We start from the raw sequence: 13,507 nt of genomic DNA on the forward strand, positions 1-13,507 counted from the left end.
GGACATTTATTTATGAGGATAGTGTGCAAAAGGTTTTTTACTAAGAAAACTATATAAACCTTCGTTCAGATAGAATTTCATAGAAGTCCCGAATGTCTTGCCCAGATGCCTGCATTGAGCGATAGAAAGCCATCTGACTTTCTTGATTAGCAAAGTCCACCTTGAAACAAAGCAACATAGTTTAGCGGACTGGCCATTCCTTATTCTTTGTCAAAACTGATAACACAGAAACTAGAACCACCATATGAGATATGGGCTACTATCTAGTTCATAACCAATGAGTATGTTGACCACATTGAAAGAATTAGAAAATAGATTATTTCACGCTCACCTTGATTTTATTGCCTCCAATCTTCCAACCCTTGGTTTCCTTGACAGCGGCCTGCGCATATTCTATGTTATTGTACAGGATAAGTGCCATTCCTTTCAGTCTGTCAAAGACAACCTTTAAAAGGTACAAACAGGAGGGGAGAGAATGAGATGTTTTTAAGTAACACTTCACATTAAATTGCTCTATACCTGTGTAGTAATGATGGAATTGTTGTTGTTGTTGTTGTTCCAAGGTCCAGAAAAATTCTGGGACCTAAGCATGTGGTTTAGAATGGGGATGTGAAAGAAAATATAAAAAGGTTGCAAGTTTACCTTGACAACATGTCCATAACGGCAGAAATGGCGAGTGAGATACTGCTCCGTTGTAGTGGAGGCTAAACCATCCAACCAAACACAAGTTGTGGGCATACTCTTTCCAAAGCCCAGCTGTAGAAAAGGAGGAGAATGAACATTTCAACAAATTCCCGCTGATAACGCTCCCACAGACATCACCATCAACGACAACAAAAAGAAAACTCTGTTTTACATATCGGGCAATATAAAGAAGAGTTTAGAGAAATTCAAATTACGTTCTTCTCACCTTTAGCCTATTGTTTCCAAGGTACTCGCCATCCATCTTCTTTATGGCCTTACAGACACTAGCAATGTCACAGTACTGCAGAAAGGCATACTGAGGAGCACCATTAACTTTCTTGATGTCAATATCCTATGTGAATGGAGGGGGGGGGGCAAAGCATCAGATATTTGCCACTCACAATAAAATATGGAACATGACAACAGCAGCATTCATTTTCTACCAATTAACATGTAATATGATATCAAAAGCTACATTAGGTGAGAATCTATTCTTCTTTAACAAATCTTGAGACTATAATTATAAGAATGATATGCTTGTCCCCCCAAAAAAGGAAATAAATGTATAATACATCCATTGGAGTAAGAGGCTTGGCTGTACATTCTTTAAGTAGGACATATTGTAACCATACCATTAAAATCAATATGTCCTACTTAAAAAACAAACCTTACTCTAATAAACATCCCAACACAATGTCATCAACATACCACTATCTCCCCAAAGCGCTGGAAGATGTTGAGCAGATCATGGTAGCTGGTGGTCTTTTCTAGGTTGCCAATAAACAGTGTCCGTGTGGCTTTGGGATGAAACTCATCTATCCTCTCATCCAGAGGCCGGAACTCATTCTCGCTTTCGGTCTCTGAAAAGGAGGTGTAGGTTAAAAAAGCACTTAAATAAAGTTTTTATTTAATATGAGCAATGGATGCAGCAAGAGCTGGTTATCACCTACCAGGGCCATTCCAGACGAGGACATCGATTTGCATGCCAAAAAACAGCTTCCCCTTTGATCCACCAAGGGCCTTCTCCTGATCTTCCTCCTGGCGAAAGAAGACAAGTCCATAGCGCTCCTCTGAAGCTCCATGAATTTGCACAGATGTCACTTTTCCATACTTCTTGAACTCGTGGAACAAGCCATCCTTCAGACTTGTATCTGGAAAGAAAAGGATTGATGCTTTAAGATCCAATAAGTTGTTTTTCTATCTTGAAATTGACCCAAATGCAGTGCCTTCAGTAAGTATCAGTAACCCCTTGGACTTTTCCAAAAAAAAAAAGTGTTGCAACCTCACTTTAAAATAGATTTAATTTATGTTTTGTTGTCACGGATCTACATAAAATATCATATAATGTCACAGTGGAAATGTATTTAGAAATATTTACTAATTAATTAAAAATGAATAGCTGAAACATCTCGAGTCAATAAGTATTCAACCCCTTTTGCTATGACACGTGCAAAAATGTCTTCAACAAGTCATTCCCATAAGTTGAATTGAGTCCATCTGAGTATAACGATAATAGCTCATGTGATTTCAGAATGAATATCTTTTATAGGGTCTCTGATTTGCATAGGAATCAAATACACACTGTGTGGATCGGGTTGTCATTACAAATTGAGCAAATGGAGAGGAACAAAACGAAGGAATGCTACCCTGAGGCGACAAATCTACTAAGTTGAATGGCTGAGAGAAGAAAGCACAGTTGAAACCCAGAGAGCCTATACAATCAAAAGATATTCATTCCGAAATCACCTGAACTACTATCCATTCACTCAGATGATGTTGACAAAAACATTTTTGCATTTGAGCTAGTAAAGGGGGTGAATACATTTCAGTTTGTCATTGTTCGTACCAATTTCTAAAAATTGATTTCCACTCTGATATTCTATTTTGTGTAGATCAATGACAAAGACAAAGATAAATATCATTCAAATGTATTCTAAACTCAGGTTGTTATTTTTGTAATTTGGAAAAAGTCCAGGGGGGTGAATACTTAGTGAAGTCACTGTATGCATGTAGTTTCTAGAGAATCATATCATGAAGGTTGAAAAACACTCCCTCCCTGCTAGAATCCCCTTTCTATTGATTATTTGTTCGGTCCGAATACTATTGTTGTTCTGGAGAGGACGTTCTGTACCAAGTCCATGCAAGGGATATATGATTTCTATATTTCACTGTGCTCAGAATGAAGCTAGGTAGGGATCCAAACACAATTCCAGAAAAATTGTAGCATATGCATTTAATCTTGCATGCAGCTCATTGGTTCAGATTATATAAATCTCTTGCACTTTTGTCCTCTCCTCATCTCATGGAATGATATGCTCTGCTTTTTCCGGCACTCATTTTCACCAGCACTTCATGAAGTTTCTGCAATTACTAATAAACACTATGTGTACTGAATTAGAAAATATAATATATGTTCTATTTATCTCAGTATATGCATACTGTATAATACTGTATATATATAATTTTAGATGTTTTTCAGGTGTAAACTACTTACTGTACCTTTAAAATCAATCAATTTGGCATGCCCGAATTTCAATTCATTAATAGTGTTTAATTCACAGCAGAAGTGCTAACTTCAGACATCAATAGCTCAAGAAAAACACTACTATCATTACCAAAAACCTAATCCAACTGTGCTGAGGAATGAAAGTAGCATGCAGATAATAAAACTCTTAGGTTTTTTATGTAATGAGCAGGTAGCAACACCTCACCTGTAGAACGCACAGGAAGATTCTGAACCTTGATGCCGAAGCTTTTGCGAGGTTCATCCTTGTCGAGGGCAGGTAAGGGCAAAGCTGAAGGTGCGGGAACAGCAGCAGACTGAACAGAACGTGCTGGAGAGTCATCACTCGAGCTACTGCTGGAATCACTGCTGCCAGAGAAGAGAATAGGCTTAGAGGAATGTACCGTACTGTGCATGCTACATCTTCTGTTCCACACAAGTTTATATATATAAAAAAGAAGCTTGTAATATTACATTGCAAGACATCAGAATGCACAAGCCTTTCGACAAGTTTGACTCAACCGGCTATGAATTTGGAAGTAATAGAGGTTAACATAGCAGACTGAAATGCGTTACCTGTGTTGCAGTGGCACTGCTATTTCACAATTCATACAAATGGAATTTGTATGTGAAATGTGATTACTGCATGCAGGACCACCAAAAAATAAACAATGGAGAAAAATGCATTGAAACATGCAGATATCACTTGCTTTCTGACATATCTGTAGTGATATTCTATGAGCAGTATTGATTTTTGAAAATATGATTTATGGCTATAGTACATGTAATTTGTATATTTCAAACATAATTATCACTGACCATTGGCTTTACGACTCAAATTCAACCACGGTTTAACTGTGGTATTCAAAATTACATTGTAGGCCTTTGATGGAGTCGTCAATTTCAAATGATGAATTTGTGACAGCGGCTGGTGAAAGGTGGACCAAAGTCCTATCCTTTCCGTGAACCTGCTCGAACACTTTCGAGGAGTAGTATATTAAAATAAATAAGTTAAAACAGCACTAAAAAATACTTTTGGTTCGTAATGAGACTATGTTAGGACAAATTCGACTATGTATGGGAAACACTGCCAACCCTGACCCCAAAAAGAATACAAGTACAAAGAGTGTGTTACAGCAAGACGAGTGCTGTGAATAAGGTATCCTTCTGAGGAGAAGCAGTATTTTTTTGACAGGTTATTTTTTTCCAAATTACATTTTCTACAAAAAGTTCTGTCATCACTTTCAATTGTGTCTTCAACCACACAGAAAGTGGTGCTGAACAAACACTCTTAATGTGTTTATTACATGAGCTTTTCTTCTGATGGTATTGAAGGTATTGGTATTGACACTGTTGCTATTTTCAAATAGCGCAGTTTACGGTATTACGGGATTACCGCCCAACCCTATTGTACACTACATATTCTGGGACAGAATATTCTGCCAAGCTGTTTTGTAAACATTGTTTTTATACTACAAGTGTATTAAGATATATTGACAACTAATTGAAAGGAATTGATTAAAATGTTACAAAATGCTCAGCACTGATACTCTATATGGATTTGAATCCAATTATGCTGGCTACTAACTGAAGTTAGGTGAGCAGCAGAGAATGCAATACATATAAAAGCAATTTGACCAAACAATGACTTACAAGCAGGTGACAAATGGACAGGCTTTTTGGGGGGAAATTTTAAAAATGGACAAGAGTAGAATGCTTGTGTGGTAAAGGATGAAATAGTTAATTCTGCAATTAAATCATCAGAGGGCATTATGGCATTGTGGTTGAAAAGATGTGTTCACAACTGATGTGTTCACAACTGAAATAGCCTCAGCATATATAAATTAATAGTAATTTAGCTTGCCTCTCAACCCTACCCCACTATTGCCATGCCCTTCTCAATGCTCATCTGCTGTTTTGTTTTCTTCTCTGCTCCTCCTTACTCTCCCAGACACTCCTGGAAGTGCTGCTGATGGAGCCTGGCCTATGGGAGTGGGCAGGGAGCCAGCAGTGGCCAGAAATTTCCAGTTCTAACTGGATCTCACGGAGGCGGGGAGGGGGATTGAATGTGTGTGTGTGGGGGGGGGGGGGAATCATCACCCATACACAGAGGTAGGCAGGGAGAAAATACACTAGCCATCTCCATAAATTCACTGTAGCATTTCCTCTGAAACCAAACCACATGTGAAACTGAATGCACATTGTGATGCCCTCAGATTGTAATTGCAAAAATAAATAATTAATAATAATTCCTTCAGTAATTCTGCTGCCATACTTTTCTTGGTGAATAGCTGGCTTGCATATATCAGTGCATCCACCTTAAAATAATAAATGTCCCCTTTAACTCCTGCTATTAAAGATTAACTTCAACATAAACTCCAAAAGCAGTACATTTGACAGATAGCTAATACTTTGATATGAGCATGGTTGCTTATCAGAGACCAAGCCAGGGTCAAATGTGCCATCTACACTCAGATATTTTGTATCTCACTCGAATACAGTGAGTGTTGTAGTGTAACAATATGTCCATGCTTGGCAACATATCTCTCAGAATGCATCCTTATCCATCTACACAGTAGTTTGTCATCACTTCCATTTATGTCCGGAGGCATGGCATTTGACATGTCAGTGCATGTAGACTTCAAATTGTAAAAGTCAATTAGAAAATACAAATGCATTTTAAGACCAGGTCTGAACATGTTCCATGTTACAACTTAAAGGGATAGAAATAATGACAGTCACAACTAGTGGGCCCCATACCAACAACAGAGATGATAACGGTCCAGTTGTCCAATTTTTACAAATAGAAATGATCAGAGATTATTATTACTTATTTACTTTTACAGCTAAACATTTCAACCAATAATTGTATTCTGCATGTAGAGTACACGTCAGTGTTTAATATGAATTAATCAACATCGGTAGTAAACGGTTACCATGACAGCGGTAGTGAGTCCATTTGCCTTTTTCTTGGGGGTATTGCATCTCGGCAAAACAAGCAAGGCTTACTGTACTTCAATGGCACACACTGAAGTTGTTTTTATTGTGTTAGAGGTAGGATTTCAGCATACTGTATAAGATATTATTATTATTATTATATAACAAAATGATATGTACATAACATGATTATAATCAAATTTAGTTGATTTACAGCAATCATTTGCGTTTGTCATTTTTTACCAACCTAATTTGGAATAATAATAATAATAATAATAAACAATGTAATTGTGCCACAAATCCCAAAGATTACAAACACATTTCAGAAGAAAAGACTACAAATCATTACCAAGAAACTCACGACTATATTGAACATACGTAGTCTGTTGTACATGACCTGTAAAATGACTGTCCATATTGACAGTTGAGTGTTGCTTATGATGATCAATTCCTTAAACCTTTAGCATGTACGGTGCCCTGTGAAAGTAATGGGACAGTGAAGGATTTTTTCTTCTTTTGGCTCTAAAACCAAAACACAGTTTGGATTTGAAATCAAACAATTACTATGGAGTTAATGTAGAATCAGTTAGGTTTGTATTTGTGTACATAGTAGTTTCACTATCCAGAAATTAAAACACTTTTTATTCATAGTCCTCCTATTTCAGGGTACCCAAAAGTGAGTTTCTGGTTTGTCACATAATTTATGCAGTCATAAGAGACCTCCCAATGTCTAGTATTGATTCTAAGCTTTGCGTTTGCCTTTGGTGTATGTCAACATGAGGACCAAAGACACGTCGATGATAGTCAGGTAGTCAGATAGTCAGATAGTCATTATGAAGCTGAAATATCAGAATCAATCAGAAACATAGCCAAAACCTTAACCCTACCAAAATCAACAGTTTAGAAAATCATTCAAAACAAGAAAAAAAATGTGCTTAGTAATCGCAAACAGGCCAAGGAAGACTTCTACAGTGGATGAACGAAGAATAGTCAATAATTAAAACAACATTTAAACTATCCCACAGATCAGGAACACTCTCCAGGGTGTTGGCGTGGACTGCCATCCACAGAATACGTCATCAGCTGAATTATAGAGACGTCACTGCTAGGTGCAAACCACTAGTCATCCTAAAAAAGGATAGTCCGATTACTGTTTGCTAAAAAAGTACCTAAAAAGCCTGCAAAGGTCTGAAAAAAGGTCTTGTAGATGGATATTATCATGTACCAGAGTGATTACAAGTGGAACGTTTCTGCCCCAAATTTACAGCATACCACCTCATCAGTGAAACATGGTGGATGGGGTGTTATGATTTGGGCATGTATAGCTGGCACTTTAACTGGCTAACTTGTCTTACATTTACATTTAAGACATTGAGCAGATACCTTTATCCAAAATGACTTACAACAAATAATTATCTTAATTAATAATATAAATGCTGACAGCAGCAGCAGAATGTATTCTGAAGTGTACAGAAACATCTTGTCTGCTCGGAATCAGATGCAAGCAAATGGCTCCCAATTCATTGGATGGCGCTTCAGTATACAGTAAGACAATGATCCAAAGCATACTGCTATAGCAACTAGGGCGTTTTTCAGGCCCAAAAGGTGAAGAGGTCTTGAATAACCATGATAACATGAGACAAAAATGCCTCAAAACAAACAACTGAAAATGGCTGCAGCACATGCCTTGCTGAGCATCACCAAAGAAGATACTAGGCTTGGACGGTTTTACGGTTAAACTAAAAACCAGGGTCTCTGAAAATAACGTTTTAAATTTTAATTTGGACATTATGTGAACCTGTCCCATTACTTATGGTGACCTGAAATAGGATGGCTATGTATAAAACGTGTTGTCGTTTCTAAAGGGTGAAACCAATATACAAATACCATCAAATAAAAGATGAGCCTCTCTACTTCAACCTCATAGTATGGTTGATCCAACCTTTGGAGTACAGGGTATATTTCACTGAATATAACCATCAATAAAAATCATGTGTCAAGTTATAAACTTCATGGACGCCTGGATGGCTTAAGCCACGTAATCGCAGGGTCCCTGGTTCAATTCCGTCCATCGACCCATCCTGCATATCATCCCTCCTCTCTCTCAACGATCCTTCCTGTCAATCTCTACTTTCTATATCCCAATAAAGCAGAAATGCCCAAAAAACATATTTATATAAAATATATAAGATTTAATTTTTTACTTGCTACATTAAGGAAATGTGTGTAGGAGTGATCTGGTGGACTGAAACGTTTTGTGCAGGCCAAAAGACATCTCAGAGGTAACTTTAATGAATTCTAAAATGTTCTTTAAATTGGTTTTAGGAACGATTTCTGTAATCCGTACGTACAATTGTTGAATGAGGCCTATAGAGTGCTAAAGCTTTACCCAAAGAGATATAGCATATGTTGTCCTCTGTGGCTCAGTTGGTAGAGCATGGTGCTAACAATGCTTAGGTTGTGGGTTCGATTCCTGCTAGGACCATATATACAGAAAAAGTTATGCTCACACTGCAATGTAATTCGCTTTGGATGAAAGCGTCAGCTTAACGGCATATATACCCACCTTCCACTGGTACTGCTGCTGGTGCTGCTGACAGAGTCAGAACTGGAGGAACGGCTATGAGAACCAGAGCCACTGTGGGAACGGGGAGGGCAGGCTGCCTGACTCGCTAACCTTTGAGGAGAGGGATTTCGCGAATGTGAGGAGTGTGGAGATCGGCTGCAACTGTTGTGGTAAGAACGATCCCCACGGCGACCCCTCTCTTCTCTGTACAGGTCCCTGTGAACAACGCTGGCCAGTGTAAAGGGTTCTCTGGTGCGAGGCTCGTACCGAGGCTCTGGGGTCTCAAAGCGGCTGGGGCTCCGGCTATGTGAACGGTAGTAGCCCACCCCAACCGATGCAGATCCTCCACTTCCTCCAGCCACAGGCCCACTGCCTCCACCTGTGCCACTGGCAACACTTACACCTACAACACCTCCGCCAACTCCAGCAGAGACAGCACCGCCACTGGCAGTGCCAGAGCTACTCCCACCTGCGCTAAGTGTTCTCTCTCTGGAATCGCGATAATAGTCTGTGTCATAGTGGCGTTGGCGATCAAAGCTGCTACTGGCACGCTCATGATGTCCATAGGCAGTGTGATCATATGCTCTCTCCCGACTTTCAGCAGGCCTGAGACAGGAAAATGGAGAGGAGAGAGAGAGAGAGAGAGAGAGAGAGAGAGAGAGAGAGAGAGAGAGAGAGAGAGAGAGAGAGAGAGAGAGAGAGAGAGAGAGAGAGAGAGAGAGAGAGATGCACATTACACTTTTTGTCATACATTTTAAAACTAGCTTAGCCACACAGTGGTTAAGGGGTTTCGGGATATCAAATAACTTAAGACAGCAGTCAAGTTGACTGTTCAAAGGGTGTTGCTGTATTTCTTTTGAGATATTACATAAGCCATCACACAATCATAGTACAAGTAAGCTTTACCATACATTTACTTTGCTTAAAGGAGAATGGGAGGAGAATTTTAGTTCATCCATATTGGTCCTTGATGCTATTTTAGCCAGCCATACAAAAACAACGAGATCAAAGTTGGCAGTCACGTAACGAGAGACATTATGGCCAGTTTGGAGCGAAAATCAAAATATTACAAACATTCTTGATTATAAGCTACTTAATGATGTGTTAGTGTGAGCATTGGTTGAACAAATTGAAATGCTCTTTTGAATTAAATTGAATTGCATTAAAACAGAAAAAAGGTGGAGTAATTTTAGTAAGAGTAATGTTAACTTTCCATTAGGGGTCAAAATGTCATGTTATGATGAACATCAATATGAAACAATATCATAACATCATTTTCACTGTATGTGCAGTTCTTTCTTTTATTTTTTGTTAGAGTAAAACAGGTTCCTAATGAGAAGCGGCAACTCAGGAACTGAGATAATTTGGATCATTGACATTATTGTAACTTTGAAATTTGCCTAAGAACCACACCAACCCATTCTGGAAATATTGAGTGCCTATATTAGGCCTAGATTCTCAGCTCATGAAAGCAATTTAAAATAAGAATGTTAGCGACTAGTCTCTCTGCTTTGACATCCTTCCCTTTACAAATACACAGTGCACCAAACTACCTGCACTGCTTCTATATTGACTGCTCCATGCATGAGGATGATGCATGATGTAAATCGCACATTGTGATTCAGATTTCCCTATTTCTAATTACCTGTTCGGTCTGGAACTCTGGGGTTTGTTTCTTGATGTTCTACTGCATGCTGCTATGGTCATCAGCAGGTATTGCCCAGAGTTCTTTACCATTCGCAAACCTATACCAAGCCATAACCCAAACATTTTTGCGGACACATTTCTGGATTGGCAAATACCATTGACTAACACCATCTCTAATCTTAACTTAATTTCCCCCCCACTAGAGCTAGGGATGAGATAAGAAGAGAAATTCCACAGTAGGATTCGATCCAACTCTTATGAAGAAATGATTATTTGCATCTCCTTACATTACAAATTACAACAGTTGCACATTCTCCAATCATGAGAAAGCACTGGTGAAGTGTGGCGACTTTGAACAAAGCTGCGTGCGCCAGCAGCAGTGGCATGACAAGAGACAGTCAGTCATGTGGACAGTAGTTTGCCAGCTAGCTAAACTAATAGCTAGCAAACATTAGCATTAACTTAATCTCCCTGCTGCTAGATAGGCTGTCAGTCAACCACCAAGGACACACACCCAGTCAGTCCTGAGGCTTCGGAGGACAGGAAAAACTATACATGAATACAATATGATTTAATAAACTTTACTTTGAAACAACATCAAAACATGAGTGTGTACTCAATTTTTGTTGCTCTGAGAACAAAATGCATAGCAAAAAGTCATTCCAGTCCGACTTTAATTTGGCATTAACTTTCCGCATTGGTTTATAATAAAATCTGTCTAGGAGTCGCACTCTGCTAGCTAGCAGTTCTTTTCTTTTTCTTTTTATAATCTTCACCATCTACACCAGCACCATTCTTAATAGTACGACAGAAAGGTAGTCTTAACAAGTAATCATTCTATATCTTGTTTTTCAGACATTTGAGATTATCGCGCCACTGATATTGTAAAAAAGAAAAGCCTACCCAAGTCTAAAAACATTTTAAAAGATCACTGCATTTACCCTGTAATGTAAGGCCTAAAATAATGTACAGTTGAATGTCAACGACACTACAAAGGTTTAGATGCGAAATGGAACAAAAATGTCTATTTTACATATTAAATTTAAAAGAGAAACAACCTTTGGAATGATTTTACCAACATTTGACATGAACCTTGGTTTTTGGGTCACAGTTTCGGATCGGTTTCGGTACGAGTTTTGTGAAAAATGCTACTATTTATTTACAAACTTTACTTTATTTTGCTTATACTTATGGAACTTTAACATTCAGACACATTCCAGAATATGACTGGTATATTATAATATAAAAAATATAAATGTATATATAAACAAAAAAATTGTTTCAAATGTAAAAGTGCTTCTTAGGCTTGACTACTGGTATAGGAGAGGAATTAAAAGTAAAAGTGCACTTTAGGCTTGACAGGTAGACCATATGCACATTATGCACATATACGACACACATGAAGCAATGCTTACTCTGTTTTCGTTCCCTCATCATTGTATTCAATGCCAAAACCGAAATGACCCCACAACACAGATTTGTAGCAATCCGGTGCAGGGCTTACTCAAACTGTTGCCATGTTCCGCTAGCCATGAACAAACATTTGAACAAGTTACAGAAGCAACTGTGTTCCAGACAAACTCGACCTCCGACTTTCAATGGAAGGCATCATAAACCGAAAAACCGACAATTCACTAATGTGTATTGAACCGTGGATAGCGAACCGTACAGTTTAATATAAAACCGAGAACCGTTGCACCCCTAGCTTATACTCAGTAATTTAATATTGAAACTTGGTTTATACCAGGAAAACCTGAGTTGTGTAACCTACGTTTATAGCTAGTCACTACTAGGGGTGTAACACATATTCGTACCAAAAACGTTGATACGGGTCTTTCGGTTCGGTAAGCGTGTGTACCGAACGAATGCAGGGTTCTTTTCCCACTGCAGGTGCAGACATTTTTGGTGTGTTGAAATAATCTCAGCCAGTACACATGCGCACACACGCCACAGAAAGATTGTCAGTAGTTTAGCAGTCGTTATGGCGAACGCAGATAAACTAGAGCTTGATGTTCCTCCACCATCCCTTCAGTCTCTTGATTGGGAAAATGAGGGTTTCTCAGTTACCTACAATGACGATGGACAAAGACAGGTGGATCGGACCAAAGCTATACGCCTGCATTGTTCATCTGCAATCGGGTGTGCGGCTGACTGTACGTTGAACTTGCTCACTCATTTAAGACGGCATCACCCGAATATGAACATCACAGGGACAAGAAAAAAAATACAGTAAAGTGCAAACCCAGCTCCCCATTCAGACTGGGCCAAAGCAATAACAAAAGCCAAAGGTGTTTTTATAGCAGCGGATCATCCTCTGTTGTCAAGAACAGGTTTTAAACACATGTTGAAAGTAATGGAGCGTTGTTATGTAGTTCCCTCTCGTCCACATTTCAGTCCGCAAATCATACCAGCCCTTTATAAACACGCAAAAACTACAGTTGTCCACGACTTATCCAAGGCACCTGCTTTCTTAATTAAGAAAGAAAGACCCACTGTTTGTTCAGTAAACCACTGTTTAATAATAATACTTCAGTAGGAACAGGAATTGCGCTCAAGTTTCAACGGAGAATCAAGGCCACAAACTATTACATCGCAAGATTAAATGGTGACAGGGGCTAGACTAGAGAAAGGTATACCAAGTCGGCAACCGTTAATTTCAGCAAATCACAACAAAGTTATTATTTTTATTCATGTGTTTTTCAGTTGTTGTTTTTTTCATATTACGAAAGTGTTGAAGACCCACTCAATATAATAAACAACAGTTTTTGGATCACTAAATACTTAATATATTTGTTAGCTTAATATAGGCCTATACAAAATAATTTGTCAAACTCAGCTTGTTTTCGAGTGAGTGTTGGTGATACATGTCTTATAAACAAACTTCCGTTTTAGGACTGTTCAAAAGCAAGGACTGTGTGATCATCTATTTATGTGTAGTTATGTGCTTTTAGCATGTTCATGTTCTATCAGCATGTTGTGATGTGCTAAACATGCAGATGTTAGATATGTTACATAGCAATGTTCTTTGTTGTTAGTTGCTAGCTAGTTAGGTAGCGCAATGGAGCGGTCTGTTTTGATTCAGGGCGATTTTCTCCGCTATTTGGTTTGAGGTGTACTAACATTATCTTCTTCAACTTTTTTCTGATTTCAATGCATGACATCATTTGAAA

At 38.5% G+C, this 13,507-nt stretch overlaps 1 protein-coding gene across 1 annotated transcript in view; it reads right to left on the reverse strand.

The window, feature by feature from the left end:
* spen (spen family transcriptional repressor) overlaps positions 1–13,507 on the reverse strand; it is a gene marked incomplete at its 5' end in the record, with an annotated part of 31,058 nt that overhangs the window by 11,606 nt on the left and 5,945 nt on the right. Inside the window, 8 exons of the mRNA XM_080533821.1 lie at positions 60–160; positions 332–445; positions 643–756; positions 911–1,036; positions 1,393–1,555; positions 1,631–1,835; positions 3,396–3,556; positions 8,691–9,296. Coding sequence (XP_080389947.1) covers positions 60–160; positions 332–445; positions 643–756; positions 911–1,036; positions 1,393–1,555; positions 1,631–1,835; positions 3,396–3,556; positions 8,691–9,296 — 1,590 coding nt within the window. The remainder of the gene's footprint in view (positions 1–59; positions 161–331; positions 446–642; positions 757–910; positions 1,037–1,392; positions 1,556–1,630; positions 1,836–3,395; positions 3,557–8,690; positions 9,297–13,507) is intronic.

Source organism: Nansenia antarctica (genome assembly GCF_963989245.1).
Source record: "Nansenia antarctica genome assembly, chromosome: 6".
Taxonomy (NCBI): domain Eukaryota; kingdom Metazoa; phylum Chordata; class Actinopteri; order Argentiniformes; family Microstomatidae; genus Nansenia; species Nansenia antarctica.